This window comes from Heloderma suspectum, chromosome 17, assembly GCF_057233095.1.
Source record: "Heloderma suspectum isolate Gila_16-S chromosome 17, 16-S_ref, whole genome shotgun sequence".
NCBI classification, from domain to species: Eukaryota; Metazoa; Chordata; class Lepidosauria; order Squamata; family Helodermatidae; genus Heloderma; species Heloderma suspectum.
Genome location: NC_139474.1, coordinates 12,440,587 through 12,463,294, shown reverse-complemented (window position 1 = coordinate 12,463,294; position 22,708 = coordinate 12,440,587). Strand labels below are relative to the sequence as shown.

The window sequence follows — 22,708 nt, the reverse complement described above, 5'->3', positions numbered from 1 at the left end:
GCTTTATTTTTTAGTCTGAGTTGAGTGATTGAGAGTGTCCCCACCCTCAGGTAAGGGGTAACTAATCTTTAAGAAGCAATCTTGAATATTTGCCTGTCAGGCTGAGATCCGAAGTATATGTGCTAGGAAGCCAGGCCCATTGAACGTAGAGGGACTTACTTCTGAGTAAATATGCTTAGGATGGCGCTGCTAACAACTTGAGGCATGGGCAGGCAGACTTCAGGCTTGTGAAATCTACTTTGTGTTTTTCACTGGTATCCCAAGATCCTCCAACTAGATCATTGTGTATGGCAAAACACAAGATGCTTAGAATTAAAGAAATTCTGAGCCCAGGGATTTATTTTGAGTTCCAGAACTGAATGTCGCTCACAAGTCCTTCCACATGCAAAAATCCACTTCTGGTTACAAGATGTATTCCTTTCAGCAGTACAATCTGCAGCAACTGTGTGTGTAATGTATTTGTTGTTAAAGAGTTGGGAGTCAGAAACCCTTGCTGAGCTCCTTCTGCCCATCCATGGTTTGAGGTGTGTAACACTAACACACACACACACACACACACACACATACACACACACACCGCAGAGACAGTTTCTACCATAAGGTAAACTAAAGCTGTGGATTTGGGGTGCCGTTAATGGGGACAGATCTGACCCACAGGGCATTGAGTGTCCAATGCTGGCCAGCCAGATACCCACAGGAAACCCCCAAACAGGCCCTGACGCCCATGTCGCTGCCTACTGCCTCTGAACATGGAGGTTCGATTGCGCTATATTGCACAGACGACACAGGATCGCAGATCTGTGCTCTTCGTTGATCAGGAATAACTAGTGCTAGAAAGAGTCGCTTTGTGCCATGGATGGTTGGCAGTGTTCATGGGGAACAGGGTGCGAGACAAGCCAGATCTGACGCAGGGGGCCGTGGTCCACCAGGAAGCGAACTCTGGCTTTGGCAGAATGTTCCCCTGAGTTGTGAACTCAAGTTACCTTTGTGGAAGAGATGGGGAGAGAGGGTGTGGTTTAGTTTAGTTTACATCTTGGGCACACCAAAAAAGTCAGCCCAACTTGCCAGACCACCTCCCTGCACCCCCCCCCCCTGCTGCTTGGCTCCAGCCAAGGCCCCTGCAGACCCAGGTTTTTCCAGCCTCTCCCCCATCCCCGTTTCCTCCCCCCAGCACCGACTCCCACACAGAGAGGCCGGGCTGGGAAGGATGGGAGGGAACAAGCCAGCAAGAAAAGACCACGCCAGGAAGTCTGCAGTGTGAGCCGTCCCAGTCTCCTGGCGGGTCTGGACCCAGTGCTGTGCTCAGCCACCCGTTGCCTGCACAGTGAGTGATTCCTCCGATCTGGCTTCGGCTGCTATCCCTAGGAAATCTGTGCCTGAATATTGGGGCATGCACATTGGGCGCACGAGGGGCACGGGTCTGGGAATGCCTGTCAATGTGCACGGCTGTGTTTGATGCTGCATGGTGTGGTGGGGCTCACATGTGCCAGTGTGCCTGCGTGTTGTCACACTCATGTCGCTCAAGTGCATGTGTGCAATGATGGCATGCTGATGATGCGCCAGTGGCATGCCCAGAGGGTGGCTTAGGGACAAGCTGGCATAGAGACCTGCATAACCACATGGGCATCAGCAGGGTTCCGTGCATGCGTTCCCATTGACATGCGCCTATGCGGATCTCCGTGGGAGTGTATGTCCCCTGCGTGAGTTTGCGCTATGTGTAGCCAGTTCACTTTTTCCATGGGAGTGCCTGGCTGGGTTTTCCTGTAGATATGAGAGAGACTCATAGAAGGGGTCTCCGAGGTCATCTAATCCAACCCAAAGCTCAGTGCAGGATCTACAAAGCAGGATGCAACCACCATGCTCCTGACGGGTCCAACCTCTGCTTAAATACCTTTAGCAAAGGAGAGTCCAACTTCTGAGGCTGTCTCTTCCAGTCTCAAACAGCTCGTACCGCTGGCAAGATTAAGCCCAAATCTGCATCCCGGCAATTTCCCATTGGTTCTAGTCCTGCTCCCCGGAGCAACAAAGAACAAGTCTGCTTCGTCTTCTGCGTGGCGGCCCTTCCAATGTTTGAAGAGAGCTAGTATGTACAGAGCGCTTTCCTTTTGCCCACCCTTAAGACACCTAAGCAAAGGAGCTTCCAAGGCAAAGACTCTGGGAGTGTCTCTCCTGTCATTTATTTATGACATTTCTAGATGGCGCCAAAGATTCCTGCTGCTAGGGCGCATAGGAGAGAGACCAACTATGTGCACTAGCAGGAAAGATGGCAGCGAGGATCAATGCTGGACCCCTTGAAAACTTATTTGTGATATTTATATACCGCTAAGTATAATAAAATCCCTAAGCAGTTCACATCGACTGTCCCCACAGCCAGCACCAGTCGTGCGCATCACTGCGCACAGGAAAGTGGGGGGAACATGTGTGACCCAATCTATGCGTCTAGCCACATTTGTTCAGCTGAGTTTGTGCAAATGAATTTTGTGTGTGCTCCCACCCACCCAATGCGAGTGGACAGCAGACTGCTCTTGTCTCTTGATGATGAGAACCAGCGGGCACAATATATCAGCATCAGATAGACAGACAGACAGATAGATGCCCTTATACAAATCTATGGTGCAACCACTCTTGGACTATTGTGCACAGTTTTGGCCGCCACGCCTAAAAAGGATATTGTAGAGTTGGAAAAAGTGCAGAAAAGGGCAACTAAAATGACTGAGGGGCTGGAGCAACTCCCCTATGAGGCAAGGTTACAAAATCTAGGACTGTTTAGTTTAGAGAAAAGGCCAGCAAGGGGAGACATGACAGAGGAGTACACAATTACACTGGGTGAGGAGAAAGTGGACAGGGAGACGTTTTTCTCCCTCTCTCATAATGCTAGAACCCAAAGGGGTCATCCTAGTAACTTGAGTGGTGGGAGATTCAGGAGAGATAAAAGACTTCTTCACACAGCGTCAGTGGAGGCTGGTGGCTCCGATGTCAGTGGGGCTGTGAATCCGCTCTGGGTTTCAGTCAGAACTCTAAAGGAGTGATCTAAGGTGCTAAACCTATTTTGGGGATAGGTTTCAGCACCTTGGATAGCTCCTTTAGAGTTCTGGCTGGTTCTGACTGAAGCCCAGAGTGGATTTACCGCCCCAGTGACAGTGGAGCCACCAGCCTCCGCTGCACAGCACATAGTTAAGCTGTGGAACTCCCTTCCACAAGATGTCGTGATGGCCACCAATGTGGACGGCTGTAAAAGGGGATTGGACAAATTCCTGGAGGAGAAGGCTATTGCATGATGAGAAGGAATGATCTATTGCCGCTGGGAAAATTCATTTCCCCCAGTTATTGTGAGGATAGCAGCGAAGCTCAGAGGAAACACAGAAATCTGAGCAGGGTGGCAGATGACGTCAGCATCTCTCCTGATCAAAAAGTGCCAGTGCTGAGTCCCCATGAACCCTGACTCCACTACACCACTGCTGATGGGAACCAAGGGTTGGATCTGGCTAGGGTGGAAAAGAGGATGGGGTGGGGGGAATCCACACAGGGACATTTGTTGTTGTTGTTCAGTCATTAAGTCGTGTCCGACTCTTCGTGACCCCATGGACCACAGCACGTCAGGCCTTCCTGTCCTGCGCTCTCTCCCGGAGCGTGCTCAAGTTCATATTCATTGCATCGGTGATGCTATCTAGCCATCTCATCCTCTGCCGTCCCCGTCTCCTTTTGCCTTCAGTCTTTCCCAGCATCAGGGTCTTTTCCAGGGAGTTTTCTCTTTGCATTAGGTGGCCAAAATGTTTGAGCTTCAGCTTCAGTATCTGTCCTTCCAATGAGCACTCAGGGTGGATTTCCTTTAGGATGGACTGATTTGACCTCCTTGCAGTCCAGGGGACTCGTAAGAGTCTTCTCCAGCACTACAGTTCGAAGGCATCAATTCTTCGGCGCTCAGCCTTCCTTATAGTCCAGCTCTCACAGCCATACGTTGCTACTGGGAAAACCATAGCTTTGATTAGACGGACCTTTGTCGGCAAGGTGATGTCTCTGCTTCTTACTATGTAGGTTTGCATTAAATGCGCACGTGCTAACTTATAAATGTATAGAATCATAGAATCATAGGGTTCGGAGGGGCCCACAAGACCATCGAGTCCAACCCCCTGCTCAGTGCAGGAAGCCTGATTCCCAGGCGGTTCCCCATCCAAGTACTAACCGGGCCGACCCTGCTTAGCTTCCGAGATCAGACGCGATCAGGCGCATCCAGCCCTTTGGATGCATCTTTGGAAATAATTATTGTAATGTAAACAGAAATACAATATTTCACAATCTAGCAGAGGAGATTGACCAGGTGAGCTCTGTGTCTGCTGACCAGGCGCTGCTACCTGTGGATGGGCCCCTTCAATTTCCCTGCTGTGTCCTCCCTTCTTAGGGTTCTTTGTCTTTAAAACAGACTTGGACAGGACAGCAAGTAGAGACTGTCCACTCCAAAGCAGGATTCATGGCCACCCTACATGCGGCAGATCCTGACTATGCACGAGGACTTTACAGGTGGCCGTGTGGGCGGAGCTAACAGCACACACCCTCGAGCCAATCTGAAAATAGCCTCCCCCCTTCTGATTCTGGCCTCTCTCGCCCTGTGTTTCTGCTCCGTCCCCTGAGCAGGCGGAGGCTAAAACCTGGCACTTTACGTCAGACCCTGAGACCTGGCAACCTGAGCAATGTCCTCCCATGAGCCCGCCCCCCGTTCAAAAGCAGGCCGTTGCGTCTGGAAGTGATTGGAGTTTCCAAACGGTCTTCAAGGGCAGCCCCAGGCAGAGTGTGTTACAGTAGTCCAACCTGGAAGTAGCCCATAGAACAAAACAGGGCAGCCACAGGGCTGGATGCGCTTGCTCTTGTCTGATCTCGGAAGCTAAGCAGGGTCAGCCCTGGTTAGTGCTTGGATGGGGAACCGCCTGGGAATCAGGCTTCCTGCACTGAGCAGGGGGTTGGGCTCGAAGGTCTTGTAGGCCCCTTCCAGCCCTAGGATTCTGTGAGACCTCTCCCCAAGCTGAGAGAGACACACACACCGGTGAGTTTGATGGCTCCGCAGGAGTCTGAACCCGGTGCAAACTGCTGTTTCCTCAGACCCCACCCCAGCATCGGCAAAGCGAGGGTAAGAGTGCCCACCCACTGATGGCGATCGCGAAACACCGCAAACGGAGGGCATGACGGCCAGCGTGGCTGTGCTTGTTCGTTCCAGCCTCATGTTCCGGTCGCGGCGAGCCAGCTTGGTACAGCGGCTCTGGAGGCAGCGCAGCGCCGGCGCCGGCCCGGACGACAGCCACGGGGCCCTGAAGCCGGCCGCCCATGCCCTCTTCAAGACGCTGAAGGACACGGAGCTGGAGCTGCTGCTGCAGGCGGTGGAGAGCCGGGGGGCCGGCGAGTCGGGCTGCGTCTGGGTGGAGTCGCGCGGCTCCAAGCTCAGCCTCCCGGCCTCGCTCCTCCTGTGCCGCCTCTACCGCTGGCCGGACCTGCGCCACCCGCATGAACTCAAGCGCCTGAGCTGCTGCAAGAGCGCCGGGGGCGAGGGCGCGGCCCACTGCTGCAACCCGCACCATCTGAGCCGGCTCACCCGGCCCGGTGAGTACGGCTGGCGGAGGAAGGCGGCGCCCTTCGGGCCAGGGGCACCGAGACGCTGGCCCGCCTGGGGCACCAATCCAGCCCCCCACTTCCCCAAATGGCCATGCCCCCTTCCCCTGGCCTGCCCCCTTCCCCTGGCCTGCCCTTTCCCCTGGCCTGCCCTTTCCCCTGGCCTGCCCCCTTCCCCTGGCCTGCCCTTTCCCCTGCCCGCCAATTGTTTGGCGGTGCCCCAGCTTTGCCCCCCCCTTCCAAAAGGTTGAAATGCCTCTCTTAAGGCGTTGTTACTGGCTGGCATTTCAGCCCCAGGCCTCTTGCCTGCGGTCCTGCCTGCCACTGCAATGAGGCTCCTTGCCCGAAACTGAATTTGTCTCTCGGGCTGAATCAGGGTCAACGCTCCTGCTTTCAGCCCTAAGAATCTTTTTTTTTTATCAGACTACCTCAACACAGAGCAATGTGCGAAACTGGGCGCAACTCCCAAAGAAATCCAAAGCGGGCCATGAATTTGCTCCTATTTAATTGACATATTTAGTAGCATCTCTGTGGGACCCCATTCACACAAGCAATCAATGGGGAACAAATCGGAGGTGGAACCCCTTGATAATGCAGCCTGGCAGTAGCTACTCTCTAGGGCAAGGTGCTCAAGTGAGCAGCATTCAGTGTACGTTTGTTGATCAGCAGCTCCTTGGCAAGAGTCTGCCTTTCTTATGCGCATTGCTCTATGTTGGGGTAGTCTGATAAAAAATATACTTAGCATGTATAGAGAGGGGGAGAGAGGAAGAGGAAAAGGGAGGGGTAGAGAGAGGGGGTTTAAAGTTCTTCACAAGCATTAGCACAATAACGCTAATGACCCTCCTGTTGGGTAGGCCATATTATACCTTTGTTGCAGACCATAGGGTGGGGTTGATGTTGAGAGATTAGTGGCTGGATTAAAGTTACCTCTTGTTAATATCCGGGAGGAAATTTGAACATAAGGATTCCTGGCTTCTTCTGTAATTATTATTATTTTTATTATTATGGCTATCACCTGATGAGAAAATCATTAACCATAGGGATTTTAAATTGATCAGCCTATTGGTTAAATTTCCATGTGGGTAAAATACTACTGAAGTGTGCTATTTGTCTTTAGAGCAGGAGCGGGCAGAAGGTAGTTCCTTGCATGATTTGCGGTCCATCTCCAACATCTTCTGACTCCCAGTACTTTAATTAGAGCAAGTAAAATGGCAAGAAAGAGGAGGGGGATCTCTGGTAAGGCTGACCGTGTGCTAATTGTTTATCTCTCAGCCTCAGTGTTCCTCATCTGTAAAATGGGAATACAATTTGGTTGCTTTTGGCCAGCTCTTGGTTCAACTCGGATGGCCAGTTTTAGAGCATTGCCTTAAAATCCTTGATCTTTGGTAACTCACACGTCGATCTGTATTTATCTCAATATATGGTTAACAGGGTGCGGTAGATAACTGACTCACCCACCCCAGAAGAAGCATTCTATGAGAACAAAAGAGAGCATGCCTCTTTTAGCATGGCGCTTGCCACTTGCAGTTTTCATCAGTCGATTCCAAGTCAATTTGTTCTCGAATTGATTATACTAATGGATGGCTCATTGCCGCTCCAGTTCTTTTAATTGATCCCCCCACCCCCATGATGTTTTAATGGATAAGAACAAGGACGGGTCTCTGTCCCACAGAGCTTGCAATCAAAGCAGTTCATGCTTTCAGCCGTAGCTACACAATCCCAGCTCTTAATTGATCAGTAGAAAACGGAACCTGTCCATCGCCGTAAATCACATTTAGGTGACCAGCCTTGATTCTCTCCGTGTGTGTAATTTAAAACTGGCTCACATCCCTGTCTTCGTACCTTGGTTTTGTTTTTTACAGAGACTCCCCCGCCCCCCTACTGCAAGATCTCCCCTTTCTCCAAGTGCTCCAACACCTTGGACAACAATCGTAAAGTATGGCAAGGTGAGGAAGGAGTGATTTTTGGCGGGTTTGGGAAAAGCAGGGACCTGTGAGAAGTTCATTGTTTGAAAAGATCTTGCTACAATTTGCTGATTTCTTCATACACTGGAGGGAAAGAACTTGAGATTTAAAAAAAAATCAATGTGAGACCAACAGATGTGTCCATCCAGGCAGAAGACTTTGAGCGCTTATCTCTTAAAAGTCTGGCTTTGAATCCCTCTGTATCCAACCATGTTGTGGTGCTGTATTAGGGTTGCCACCTCCTTTTTTGGTTGGGCTTAGGGATGTCGGAGAAATCTGTTTTGCGGGTGGAGTTCAACAAGTTTTCCTAGGTTCAGCCCCCTGGACTTTGTTCCGGTTCCCGCTATGGTGCCCAACTCAGTCTGCAGCAAGTCGGGCCCGTTTGAGCGTTTTCCAGGCATTTTGCAGATTTTTTCCCCGCAGGTTCTGCAGTTCGCACAGATCTGGCTATAAGTTGTGCAAATTGCTCAGAAATCTGCAGAACTTGTGAAAACTAATGTTCAAAAAAAGTTCCCCAAGTTCAGGAAAAAGCTTGTGGCTTGGCTCACTAATTGAGTTGTACACACTGCGGAACTCAGAGGAGTCCAAAAAAGAACCGGATTTCCCAGCAACAGACATCTCTAGGCAAAGTCCTCATCTTTAACACTTACATGCCACACAGGTACAACACGGTCCTCTCCGTGCGAGGTATTTACTGTACTTTCAAACCACCCAATAACCAAAGTTATCTGGGCGATGTACAGTGCATGAAAAACATATGGTACAACTACTTTAAAAAGAAAAGAAAAAAAAAGAACAGCACAGGATAAAACCAAAGTGAAATCAGCAGCAAAGAATAAAACCATGACAACATCATAAAACCAGATTAAAACCAGCAGCAGAATAGAGTACTAAAACAGAATGGAGTACTAAAGGCACTACGCACAGTTCTTGAAATGCCTGGGAAAATATAACTTTACGATTGTTGTCCAAGGTGCTAGGGCACATGGAGAAAGGGAGATCTTGCAGTAGGGGGGTGGGGTTAAGGTTTTTTGGGGGATGTTGGTACTTCTGCAAACTTCAAGGAACCTGCTGGTCTCTCCCCCTTGTGCGTGGGAGATGATATTGTGGCTGCATCAATAATGGCGAGGACCAGTAACATAGAAGGCTTTATAAAGGGATTAGAGTTAGACAAACTCCATGGAGGAGGCTGTCCATGGTCATTCGCCATGATGGTGAAATAGGATCTCCATGATCAGAAGTAATCTACCTCTGAATATGATTTGCAGGAGAGCAGCAGTCGGAGAAAGCTATTGCCTTTTTGTCCTGTGTGAGGGCATCCCAGGGTGATCTGTCTGGCCCTGTGGAAAACAGAATGCTGGACTAGATGGACCCTTGGGCTGATCCAGCAGGGCTCTTCTTATGTTCTTAAAATAACCTAGCAGCACCACTGCATGCTCTTCTGTGTCCCTCCATCTGTTTTCGCCATTCTTAGCCATGGCCCCAATCTGCCACTTCTCCCTTTGCCCAACGGCAGAGCCGGATGACTCCGGAAAACTCTGGAAAAGGTTAGAAGAAAACCCTAAAGAGAGTTTGAGTAATTTTTGATACCGAGTGCTGTGGATTTCCCTGTGGTGTAACTCCCCCCCCGCGCCCCCCCCCGCCGCTTCACAGGAGAAGGAAAAGCTGCAGGGAGGGGCAGGGTTGAATGTCTTCCTGAATCCTTTACAGAAAAAGCATTGTTGGGGGGAGGGGGGAGGAACACGACGACAGACGGCTGCCCCTGTTATTTCTGGTTCCCGCCGGCCTGGAGGAAGCACAGCCCGCAGAGACACAGACAATGTGCCTTGACGTACAAAGCGGCGCCGGATCCTGGCGCCTGGCCACGCCGCCACATCCGAGCCAGCTCGGCGCCTGAGTTGCCTTTTCCTCTGTCCCGGCCGAAGACGTGGCCCCAGCGCACAGTTGCGGGCCTACGTGCTGGTCCGCAGCGCTGCAGAACGGCCTGGAGCCGGGCCCCGTGGGATGTCCCAATCCCATTGTCCCCAAGCGTCTTTGTTGGAGCATATATACACTCCGACTCTCTTTATTGCCCGGGCGGGACAGGCCCTGTTTTCTGGAGCCCGTCCCTGGCACAAAATCAGTGTCCCTCTTTGAGATCATGATTTGCCAGCAGCAGTGGTGCATAGGAGCACAGGAACCAGAGCCTCGGCCCATCCAGCCCAGTATTGTCAACACCGACCAGCAGCAGCTCTCTGGCGCTTCAGGCAGGAATTTTTCCAGCCCTGCGTGGAGATGCTGGGGATCGAACCAGGGACATGACAACAGAAGAGCCCTGCAGGATCAGACCAAGGGTCCATCTAGTCCAGCGTTCTGTTCACACAGTGGCCAACCAGCTGCCCACGGGAAGCCCGCAAGCAGGACAGGAGTGCAACAGCGCCCTCCCGCCCATGTTCCCCAGCGACTGGTGCACACAGGCAGACTGCCTCTGATACTGGAGGAAGCACATAGCCATCAGGACTAGTAGCTGTTGACAGCCTTCTCCTCCAGGAATTGGTCCAACCCCCTTTTAAAGCCATCCAAACTGGGGGCGATCACTGCCTCTTGTGATAGTGAATTCCATCATTTAACTCTCTGCTGCGTGAAGGAGTTGGACTAGATAGGCCTTCACAGGCTTCAGGTGTTACTTTTTCTCGTCCCACAGACACGAGCCTCTCCCAGCACTCCCTCAAAGACGGCTACTGGTGCAAACTGGCCTACTGGGAGTACCGCTTGCGGGTGGGCCGCCTCTACCCTGTCCACGATGAGTATGTGAACGTCTTCTCCGACCTGCCGGCGGGAAGCGGATTCTGCCTGGCTCAGCTCACCTCGAGGAACCGCAGCCGGGCTGTCCGGAGGGCCCAGGCCAAGTTCGGGCAGGGGCTGCTGCTCAGCCGTGAGGCGAGTGGGGTTTGGGCCTACAACCGCAGCGACCACCCCGTCTTTGTCTGCTCGCCCACGCTGGGGCCTCCGGGCAGCCTCAGCCCAGCAGTTCAGAAGATCCTTCCCGGATACTCTGTCAAGGTGTTTGACTACGAACGGGCTGGCAACCTGGCAGTCAGGAGCCAGGGCCTTGGCGACGGGCCCTACGATGCCCACACCATCCGGATCAGTTTTACCAAAGGCTGGGGGCCGTGTTACTCCCGGCGGTTTATCACCTCCTGCCCCTGCTGGATGGAAGTGTTGCTGAACACACCTAGATGAGGGAGAGCCGGGGAGCCGGGGAGCCAGGAAGAGGGGCTACTTTAATGCCCTCCCTCTCTCAGCCCCAGAGGGCTCGGGAAATATATATATTTCCCTCCAGCTTCCTTTGGTGGAAAGAGAGTTCTAGAAGGTTCCGGCGGCCTATCCGAATTATCGGTTTCTTTATACATATACAGGTCGAGAAGGTAGCATCAGGGCAAGCAAGCACCGTTAGTAACTTAGTGGTAGTCACGAGGCAGAATTAGCGCAGGGTCCGATGAACTCAGGTTAACCTCAGGCTGGTTTTGTCCATCTAGAAGGCCTACACTGTGGATATAAACTGGTTTCTATCTCCACCCCTGCCCCAAACCAGTTTAACTCTCAAGAGCTTCCCCTGAGGTCTCCGGGGAGCAGGACGGGATTGTAGTCCTGCTGTAAAAGTGCTCTCTGACTGTTACGGGATGCTCAGCATCCCGCCCGCAAAATGACAGTTTCCAGGGATGTTCTTCTTAAGGCCAAGCTGGTTTCAAACCGGTTCCTGTCAGTTTGTAGTGTAAACGCAGCTGTGGCTTTTGAGGAAGGCAGTTAGGTGATCTGAAGCGGTCTCTCTCTCTCTCTCTCTCTCTCTCTCTCCTTCCTTCTTTGGAGAGGGAAGGAGAAAGTTTGGGGCGTTTTCATTTCACTAAATGATGGGGAGGGAGGGAAACTTGAGGTTGCCCAGTGAGGCAGGCGCTCATAGGTGCAGGGATAGGAGACAAGTACAAGTATTTCTGTATGCAATGCATAGGTAAATTGCAGCAGTCACTGCCTGAAGACGTAGGAGAGGTCCCCTGGCCGAGATTAACAGCTTTAGCAAAAGGCATTGGAGAAATTCATGGAGGAGGATCGGTCTATGAACGTCAACTAAATGTGTTCGCTAAATGGAACCTCCATGTTGAGATACAGTCTACCTCCACGTTATCACATCTTGGGGATTGACTGCAAGGGGAATGGACGTCGCCTTCCTGTTGTGCTTGTGAGCTTCCCAGGGGTGTCGGGCGGGCTGGTTTTGGGAACCTAGTGCTGGGCGTAGACCAGAGGCGTTGAACCTCTCTCAGCCCAAGCCCCCAAGCATCCCCGTGGTGGGTGGGGCTGAAAGCAAAAGGGGGCAGGACCAAAATGCCAGCATCTTTTAGCTAGAAGCTTTTATCGACAGTAAGTAAGCCTTAAGAGAGGCATTTCAAGTGGGGAAAAGCCAGGAAGCCACTTCATGATTGGTGGCTGGGCGAAAGGGGGTTCCCCAGGGAAAGGGGGCAGGGCCACCTAGTGAACTCCAGAGGTTGGACTGGGACCCCAGGCAGGCTGGATTTGGCCTGCAGGCCTGAGGTTCTGGAACCCTGGCACAGACACACCCTTGGTCTGGTCCAGCAAGGTCATTCTCATATAAGACAGGGAGACAGCTGGTTTGCGGGGGATCTGTTTTGATTTTTTACTGGAACACCGCAGTCTTCCAACCAGAGAGAGATGCAAAGTAGCAGCAGAGAAGTGGGGTGGGGCATGTGTCAGTTATCTGCTACGCGCCATGAACCGCACACTGTCATGTATACAAATCGGCGTGTGAGTTACCAGAGATCAGGGATTCGAAGGTAACACTCTAAAACTGGCCAGCAGAGCTGAACCAAGACCTGGTAAAAAAAAAAAGCAGCCAATTTGTATTCCCATTTTACAGATGAGGAACACTGAGGCTGAAATTCCTCCCCCCCCCCCGCCTCCCGCTTCGCTTTCTTGCCATTTTACTTGCTCTCCTTAACGTATCGGGAGTCAAAACCTCTTGGCAATCTATTGCAAATCACCTAGTGATCTACCACTAGATCCTGACCTTCCTTTTGCCTGCCCTGATGTAGGGCACATTAAAAAAAAACACCCACAACTGCAAGGCAACTCTGAGAGCTAAAGTTAAAGATAGCTAAGGAAATGTTGCTTGGTTCCCAGTCCTAGGATTTATAACATTTAAGGGAGTTCGCAGCTGCCTAAGACTTTTTCCTCCCCTCTCACCCCCGCGCTTTCTTTTTTGCTATTAGAACTTAATGCTTATTTGTAGTGTGCTAGGTGCTGTACGGAGCATAACTGTGACCTGATCCTTGCCAGGAAAGACAAAACTTATTCAATCCTAGGGGACAGAGAGGGATTGAGCTGGGACCGAGAAACAGGACGTCAGGGATGAGGCTGGGAAAGTGTTTGAAGGAGAGAAATGCAAGGAGGGCTATGCCATATGTAAGGGGGAAGAGTGGGGAGGGCTGTACCGTACATAAGGAGCAAGACGTGAGGAGGGCTGTACTACATATAAGGAGGAAGAAGGAGCGGACAAAAGCTAGGAAGGGGGAAATGGTTAAAGGAGACAGAAGGACAGAAGGACGTTATGCTATATCTAAAACTTATAATTCTTATATCCCAGTTGCATGGGTGTGTGCAACTGCAGCAGCGGAGTGTTTCGCCAACAAATACCTGAGGTGTTCCACCAGCATATCTTTCTCAGTGGTGGTGAATCTCTTGTTGCGCCAGTGTGGCAGAGCCTTCCGCCATATCAAGCTGGCGTAGCCAAAGTCTAGGACTGAGGCCTAAACATCACAATGCAGCAAGCTAGCGTTTGAGCTGCAGATAATTCTTCCTCCTCAAGTCAATTTTAAAAGGAAAAAGAAAGAGCAGGCAGGGGGTGGGGGTGGGGAGATAAAAAGATGCTGCTGGTACAGGGCACATTAGGAGCTCTTTCCCATCCAGGAAGGCTATTGCAAGCGGATGAGGTTAGATGGTGCCCCATGCAAAAGATCCCAGGTTGCTCCAAAGCATGCTGGGAAAAAGGTAACAACGGCCAAATTCAGAGTTTGGTCAGAACGCGGATGGTGGAGGGCAACCAGATGTCAGAGCTGGAGTGGGGGATGTGATTCTCAGCAAGATTGAAAGGTCTGCCTTTGGATATATTTAATATTAAATTGCTAAAAAGTAAAAGTTTGTTGTGCTTACTTTGAAATCCCCCCCTCATAATGGCAATGTTATCAATGCTGACCAAATGTCTCTCCCACAGATAGACACTCATTGCACCTGACAATAAACACTTCTTTCTGCATCTAATGTGCAGGTTTATTCAGTGCCTCTGAGCATGTGAAAAGAAATAATAAGATTGCCTCTGAGTGCGTGCAGAGACATAATCAGAGTGCCTTTCAGCATAGAGAGAGACCGATTATTGTGTTTATTGTTAAATTGGTTTTCGCTGCCTCGGCACTTTGGAAGTTGGAAGGCAGAGTATAAATTTTCCAGTGAAGGAATGCATGCCATAAGATTGATGAGCGTGTGCAGAAATGTCGAGCAATGGAATAAGAGCACTTCTGAGCATGTGCGAAGTGAATCCTCCCTCCCCGCAACCACATTCAGACCCAGAACATTTGGGAATGGGCGGGGGTGGGGGTTAGAGGAAGAAGTAATCAGACTGGGTACCAGGTCAAAGGCAGGTGGGCTTTAGCGTGCTCCCCCCTCCAGGTGACATCTTTCATTTTCGAAATTAACAAATTACTACTCAAAGTGGAGTTTGTGTGCTTGCCAGCAGGGGGCACCCACTGCATTGTATTCACAGCTAGCACCAGCCGCCAGTAGACAACCTGGTGCCCTGCAGATGTTTTGGACTACAATTTCCATAAGCCCCAGTCAGCATGGCCCATGCCCAGGGATAATGGGAGTTGTCATCCAAAACTACTGGAGGGCACCAGATTGCTTAGCCCTGTATGGCTGGACCCCATGTATGCTTCCCAGTTCTCCCCCCATTCCTGGCTGAACTGGTGTGCCCTTAACAGCAGCCGCGTGGCAGGCAGAAACCCAATAGGTTTGGCTTTTACAAAGAGAGGAGATGCAGCAATGGCCAAAGCATCACCTGCCTGTCACAGGGTGAGTGGGTGGGGAATACCCCATGGCTGGATTCTTGCTTAACACCAAAAAAGGGTTGCCCGCTTTCACTTTAACACCATGCAAACAGAAATAGAAAAAGATTGCATGATGCTGAATGAAGAGCTCAGGAACTAAGAAGAGCCCTGCTGGACCAGACCAAAGGCCTTCCTCCCACCCTGCATCCTGTTTCTGACAATAGCCAGCCAAATTCCCCCGGGGAGGCCCATGCGTAGCGCATAAAGACATCCTCTGCTCTACATTCCCAGCTTCTGGTATTCATAGACTGCCTTCGCACAGAGAGGTTCCATTCCTCAGTCTCATGCCTAGTAACTTAAGAAGAGCTAAGTAGATCGGACCTGTGGGCCACCTTATCCAGGATCCTAACACTGGTCATCCAGATACCACAAACGTGACGCATAAAGTCAAGCCGCCTTCCCCTGTCATGTGTCTCCAGGCCCTGGCATTCCAAGGTAAACAGCCTCTGAATAAAGAGGCCTGATCTAGCTATTGCTCCCTCTATCTCGGATCTTCAGTTGTGAGTGCCAATGGTTTTGTAGCCCCAATGCCACCACCCATGCACAGGAGGGAGATAGCCACAGGCTTGGGAGAGCCCCAAAGTTTGCAGAAGCAGACACGCACACACACCTTTTAAGGAAAAAAAAAACACCCCAGAGTGGGAGGGGAATCCAACCCAGTTCATTGAGGTGTGTTGAGCGGCCAGAGAACGCTAGGTGTGTGTTGGGTTAGGGAGTATGGAATGGAGGACATACAGGAAGGCACAGCTGGCTGGTCAACTGACACACCAGACAGAAGCTTCCCACTGGTCATGACCTCTTAATATGTCGACCATTGGCAACAACTTAGCCCCTGCGATCCAAAATAGACTGGGTTTAAATATAGAAATGCACAGGCGCGCCCCTCCTCCACTTGCCTGTGGGGCGCATGCCAAATCTGTGCACGTCACATGTGCTCTGTGTGTGTGTATGAGTTGTTTTCGGGTCTCTAGTTCCTAGACTGCCACATGAGGGGAAATGACGGCTTCCTTTCCCCCCACTGCTTCTCACCTCCCAGGCCACAGTGTTACCATCAAGCCTTCGGAGAAACCAAAAAAATTAAAAGAAAACCGAGGTGGGTGGATGAGTGGCAGCTAGGCGGGGGAACGGGGGAAGGTTCTTCGTGGTGGCGTCTGGCTGAGGAAGGGGCCAGGAAGACGAGTGCTTCACTGGAAGGGCAGAGCATGTCACAACAGTCAGATTTCCCAGTCACCTGACAACCAAGGGAGAGAGAGAGAGAGAGATTGAGAAATGGAAGGCACAATTCAGTTGCTCGTCCAGAAGGGTTGGTTTTGACTTGCCTTCAGAGCAGTTCGCACACATACATGATATGGTGTAGTGGTTAGAGCGTTGGACTGGGACTTGGGAGATCTGGGTTCAAGTCCCCACTTGGCCATGAAGCTCACTGGGTGACTTTGGGCCAGTTGCTGACTCTCAGCCTAACCTACCTCACAGAGTTGTTGTGAGGATAAAACGGAGAGGAGGAGGACAATGTCAGCCACTCTAGATTCCTTGCAAGAGGAAAAAAAGGCAGGATATAAATGTAATAACAATAAAAGGCACACACACCGTTTCTGCATAAGTCCCTGTGGTGGGCATGTCTTTTGATTAGGAGGATGTACCCAGAGCAGTACATCACACAGAGAAGTAGCAGGGTAAACTCCTGTATGGGCTGGAGTCTTAGTGTCAGGAAAGACTGATCCATAACACCCAACACAGCAGAGATGCAAAGCGATGCCCATGCCCAGTAGTGGCTGATGGGAAGGGGGCAAGGCCAGAGCAGCAATTCATGCAGAGAAGTAGCAAGCAAACTCCTCTGAGTGGGGATATTTTTCTATGCCTTCCAGATGTTTTTCACGACACCTCCCATCATCCCTGACCACTGGCCATTCTGGCCAGGGCTGGCAGGATTTGGGTGGGGAAGGCCATTCTACGTCTTTGCATCGGGAATGGGATTATCCTGTTGCCCCCAATGCAGCAGCAGTGCAGCCAGGCTACCCATGCCTAGCGGGAGCTGATGGGAAGGAGGCGAGGTGAGGGGAGTGACTCATGCAGAGACACTGTGGGTGGGGGAAGCATGACCTGAGTTCATTTACTCTTTCTTCAGACTGGAGGCACCTTTTGCTCGTACACCTACCCCCAAAAGGTTTAGCTGTGCAAGCGCCTCCAGGTAAGAAGGACCGGCTGTCTCAGGAGCCCTGCCTCGCCTCCCCCCTGGCCAGCATCACTCTTCTAGGAGGGTCTCATGCTTGGAAGGACAACCTAAGCAGCCCCAGTCTTCGAAGGCCACATGCAGAAATCCTTTGTAAGGGGCTTTGAGTTCTTTGGGGGAAGGAACCGGGGGACCCCGACGTTGCTAGAGAGGAAATGTGTCGCCGAAAAAAGAGGGCCAAAGGGGGCACTGATTTGCATGAGATTTGCATGTGCTCCTCGATCTGTGTCGATCAGGGATGGGGAACTGAGACGGCCCCCATCTGGCCCTCCGGTGGGCCCCGTCTGGCCTGCCGGCTATCTCTGCTCACGGTTGAGAGATGCATCAGTTTCCCTGCTCTCCCGCCCACTCTGCATTGAGACGCTTACATGGGTGCCACATTTTGAAGCCATGACTAGAATCCAACTAGAAATGCAACAGTGCGGAGGATTGGGACCAGGTGTCTCGTGTGCCTGCACGCCCCGTTTGCTGCCCAGGTGCTGCTAACTGGGTGACGACCAGACCCGGCGCACCGCGCTGTGCTATCAACGTGCCTGCAAGCGCGCTGGTAAAACACTGCCCAGCAATGATCGCGATGCAGCCCTACGTGCAGTCATGTGCCGCCCCCAGTGCTGAAACCAACCCTGCCATGCGATTTCTCGTTTTAGCCCCCGGAGAGGGAAATTGTTACTGTACCCGGGAACAGGGCAAGTGCTTGTTTGCAAGTCGGCCGCGGCTACTTCTGCTCCTCACCTTCACTGTTGCCCGGGCCAAGATGAACAAGCAGGATGCAACGGTGAAGACGAGGAGCGACTCGAGGGGCTCCTATCAGTGGGCCCCTCACAGGGTGTGGGCCCTGGGCAGCTGCCTGCCTGTGCCCACCGCTGACGCCACGGCCTCCTTGCTCCCTGGCTGTCTGCCTGCGAAGCAAGCAAGCGGCAGCCATGATGGGAAAGAGGAGGAGGAGGAAGGGCAGCTGGTGACAATGGCAGTGAGAAGGCAGACTCACCGAGGGAGGGGGCCCATGGGGGGTGTCTTGCCCAAGGACCGTCCAAGCCCTGGAGCCGGCACTGAGGAGACACGTGCAAAGCACGGAAGCGCTTGCCCCGCTCCCCAGTACAGAAACCATTTCCCTCTGGGGGGTGGGCAGGGGGGGCTAAAATTAGAAATCACGTGGCAGGGCTGGTTTCGGCGCTGGGGGCGGTTTCTGCCGCCGTGTGGGTTGCCTTCCATGCCCCTTCTGTGCGCGCTCCCCTCTTCTTTTCCCCAGACCCTCTGAAGTGGTTGACACAGGAACCTCTCCTCCCCACCCAGGGTTGGCGCCCCCAAAGCGGGCGCCGACATTGCAGCTGCCGACTCTGCTAGCCACAAAGTTTGCTTTTGTTCTCCTTCTGGTAACTGCGTAGGCCTCCCAATCAGTGCACGCCATAAATGGGCGGCGGCGGTTCCAGGTGGTGGAGGCCAAAGGAGCGTTTGAGAGCCCCACAGAAAGACACCCCACCCCCTGAAACTCCAGATCTTGGGCAACGTGGCTCCTGCTTTTCGTATCCCTGCTGATACGCCTCAGACCTCACTGTGGCAGCTATAGACACCCACGCACGCACGCGCACACACACACGTGTGTGTATATTGCACTTCAAATGCAAAAGTGTATTTAATGTCGTATCTAGTTTGGCCCCAAGTTCCCTCCCCTGATTCTGGAGCAGCCTTCCCCAACCCAATGTGGCAGACTACCGCTCCATCCTCCCTGGTCAACAGCTGGCTGGGGCCAATGGAAGATGTATTCCACCACATCTGATAGTCGCCAAGCTGAAGGAGGTCATTCCGGAGGAAGGGTCTCGACGTGGATTCCACAGACCACCCCGCCGCCATGAGGGTGTTTTGTTGCCAGCAGTTACATGCTCGTGTGTACGTGCACGCGTGCATGCAATGAATCTGTCCACACAGGAACGCAGAGAAAAAGCGCTTTGGACCCCTAAAGATAAGAACAGAAGAAGAGCCACCCTGGATCAGGCCACAGGTCCCTCTCGTCCACCATTCTGTTCACACGGTGGCCAAACAGCTGGCCATGGAAACCCACAAGCAGGACATGAGTGCAACAGCACGCTCCCACCCATGTTCCCCAGCATGGTGTACCTGCCTCTGATACTGGAGGTAGCACATAGCCATCAGGACTAGTAGATCCATTCCGTTGTGACTGAGCTTAGCTACAATGCCAACTACAACAGGAAGAAAAGGAAAATCAAAACAAACCCCCCCCCCAAACAATTAACGATTGCTATGGCTGCAAAGAGGAAACTACTAATTAAAGAGATGATTTCAGAGGTGGAAATGAGGACGACTTGTTTCCAGGAGAGAACGAGGTCAGGGAATAACTCCCATGTACACACACACACACACACACGTAGGTATACATACATTCATACACCTATACATGTGTAATGTTGATTAGTGCACTTGCAAACAATTAAATTTAAATTTTAAAGATGAAAAAAAGGGAAAAGCAACCTTCTGGCTCAAGGCATGCAATGGTCACAAAACCAGGAAATGATCCACCAGAGGCCAGATGACCATCTCTTGGGGAGGCTGTAGCTGCAAGATTCCTGCCTTGAGTGGGGGTTAGACCTCCAAGGCCCCTTCCAACTCTAAGAGTCTACGATTTTATGACACATGCAGCAAACAATGCAGAGTGATGGAAGATCTCTGTCCATGCCATCCACACTGCCTCGTGGACAAAATACCTCAATTTATTTGTCTGTTTTGTTTTGTGGTCCAACGTTCCTGTACTCACACTGTGCCGAGCCAATGCTCCTCTTCTCCTCTAATCTCACACATAAAACGAACGTGGGGAGGGGATTGTGCCTAAATCCCCCCCACCCCGCAGCCTCAGATCTCCTTTCTGAGAAGGCAGACAGATGCATCTTGACTCTGGGGCACATGTCAGTTAATACACACACATGAACACTAAGCTGTGAACTGGCCCCACCTCCAGCTGGCCCCACCTTGGACTAGCCTGCCCTCCCTGTGAACCGAGAATGGAACATCTGGTCTCTAATGCACATGCAAGTTAATTCACGCGCATGAACACTCAGGCGCCCGGCAGTGAGCACAGCCTGCCACCTTCACACCCGCCACGGGGAGATTTCAAACTGTCGGTGATTAAGAACAAGATTGTACGGCACATGTATGTGTTTCTAGTGCAAGAACAAATATCCCCTTCGCTTTTAAACTAGGTGGAAAGCAGGCGAGAGAGTGGAGCAGAGCGATTCCGCACACACCGTGGCGACAGCGGTGTGCGTGTGTGCGCAAAGACTTCAACATGACAAGCATGCCCGTTTTCAAAGCAGGCTCAGAGACGGAAGGCCGATTATGTAGGGGGGACGGCCCAGCTGCATCAGCAATACCACAAGCTGTGGGTTTCGAAGCCACAGGGGGATTTACTCTGGATTTCCCCCCCACAGAAGCCTGTTCTTTCTCATGGGTGCCAGAGGTTTGGTGGTGATACAGAGGCAGACGTTCTCTGAGCTGGGGAGGACGAGGGTGGCTGGTGGTGGTTACGGGGAGAGAAGAGACCCTACAGCTGTTTCTCCTGTTTTTATACATAATACGTGTGTCTTATTTCTGATTTGGAAAAGGGCCTGAGAGACTCTCTTTTGGTATTCACACTTCCAAAGAGAACCCTGCAAAGGAGGTCACGGTGCCCATTTTACAGAAAGCGAGCAAAGCAGCTGAGGACAAAGTGTCATGGCCACGACCCCCCATAAGGGGGGTTGTGACAATGGTAGAGGAAACTCCTTCTCCTAAACTCTTGGGATCAGAACATCAACATGGATTAATATTTTATTTTATTTATTTCTATCCGGGGGGTTTTAAACAACACTTTTCTACATAGAATGCATCCAGAGTGGCATGCAGAAGATGAAAAAGAAACACGAGATGTTCCTGAACCAGGGGCGTTGAACCTCTTTCAGCCCGAGGGCAGAATTCCATTTCAGGGAAGCTCTGGGAGGCCACATTCCAGTGGTGGGCGGGGCCAAAGGCAAATTGAGGCAGGGCCAAAAATGCCAGCCTATTGTGGCGTAAAGCTCTTGCTGCCCATCACAAAGCCTTAGGGGAGGCACTTCAGCCTCTGAGAATGAGGGGAAAAGCTGCACAAAAGCTGGGAAACCACCAAACAATTGGTGGCTGGGGAAAAGGGATAGAGCCAGAGGGAGAGGGTGTGGCCATCTGGGGAACCTTGGAGGGCTGGATTAGACCCCCCAGGCCTGCGCTTCTGCATAACTGCCCTTATCCCTGATGTGTAAGGAGTCCCTTTAGCTGCTGCTGAAATACACTCTGCAGCTGGCCAAGATATTTTTATTTGTTCTTACCAAAATGCTACCCTTTATCTGCCCAGTTGTATTTTAAACTGTATTTTCATCTGTCCGAATCCAGGCCTTATTTGGGGTAAGTGCACTCGGCATGTGGTCAGGACGACCACTTTCATCTCTTCTTACCGAAGTACATTCTGTACTCTGTACACTTCCATCTGTCCTTACTGAAATGTACGTTGTCCCTGCTCTGAGGCACTCTTATTGAAATGCACTCAGCACACACTGAAATACGCTCTGGACCTGCTCAGGGGTACTTGAATATCTTCTCTGCACCTGAATGAGAGCACTTTCACCTGTCATTCCTGAAATGCACTCTGCCCCTTCTCAGAGGCACTCTCTTACTGAAAAGAAAGCACTCTCTTTACCTGCCCTGAGAGACTTTCTTATCAAAAGGCACTCTGCACTCAATGAAATACAGTCTGTACTTGCTCAGTTCTACTTGCTGCTCTCCTTATTGAAATGCACCCTGAATCTTCTCAAGGGCATTTTCATCTGTGGTTTTAAAACCAAAATGCATTCTGTACCTGCTCAGGAGAACTATTTCATCAAATTTCTCTGTGGACCCACAGAAATGCACTCTGTGCCCACTCAATGGCAGTTTCTTAGCGAAAGGCACTCTGCACCTACCAAAATGCCACCAGTTCCTGGACAGGCTGAGATCCGGCCTGCAGAAGACTACGGAAAAATTTGCGCTCCCCTCTCTTCTGCTCTGGAATCATATTGCAGTGTGCAACTAAAGGCAAATGTTTAAGATAATTTGTGGATAGGAACACAGGAAGCTGCTTTATGCCAAGTCAGACCCTTGGTCCATTTAGCCCAATATTGTCAACATTGACTGGCAAGGGTTCTCCAGAGTTTCAGGCAGATTTTCCAGCTCTACCTGATGACGCCAGGGATCGAACCTGCGACCTTCTGCATGCGAAGGGTGAGTTCTACAATTGAGCTACAGCCTTTCCCCCAATGGTGGTCAGAGTAACAGGTCTTTCCATGCATGCATGTCCCTTCCTTTGCCCCAGTTCTATGATTCCATGAAACTATTCTGGATTCATTACCCTAAAATAATACTTTATCGATATTGGGGGATGGCGGGCAGGGAAGCCCACAGGGCAGAGCCTTGCACAAACAGAGCCTTTCCTGGGTCTCGATCCTGCCTTCTCTGTTGCTGTGTGCTTCGTGCTCAGCTGTGGCAGTGAGATAACATCTGTGCAAAGGGACCTGTTTGCCTTGGCAAGTGGGCAGCGGGTTCTTGCAAGCTTCCTGCCCAGCTCAGCGAAATCCGAAGGACTTGTGGCCATTTCTGAGTCAGGCGCAGAGGGCTGGCAGGCAGGGAGGGAGGGAGGACAGCCCAGAAGCAAGGCAAATATGGCAGCGGGGTGGTGGAGGCAGGCCAGGGTTGCACCCAGGGTGGGGCGG

The 22,708-nt window shown here is 51.6% G+C and overlaps 1 protein-coding gene across 1 annotated transcript; it reads left to right on the top strand.

Moving 5' to 3' along the window:
* Window positions 1-5,094: 5,094 nt before the first annotated feature.
* Window positions 5,095-13,865, top strand: LOC146334520 (SMAD family member 6-like). Its single transcript, XM_084824234.1, has 3 exons — window positions 5,095-5,589; window positions 7,461-7,544; window positions 10,246-13,865. Exons 1-3 carry the CDS (start codon window positions 5,175-5,177, stop codon window positions 10,782-10,784), a joined length of 1,038 nt encoding a protein of 345 aa, XP_084680360.1. The 5' UTR covers window positions 5,095-5,174; the 3' UTR covers window positions 10,785-13,865.
* Window positions 13,866-22,708: the final 8,843 nt, after the last annotated feature.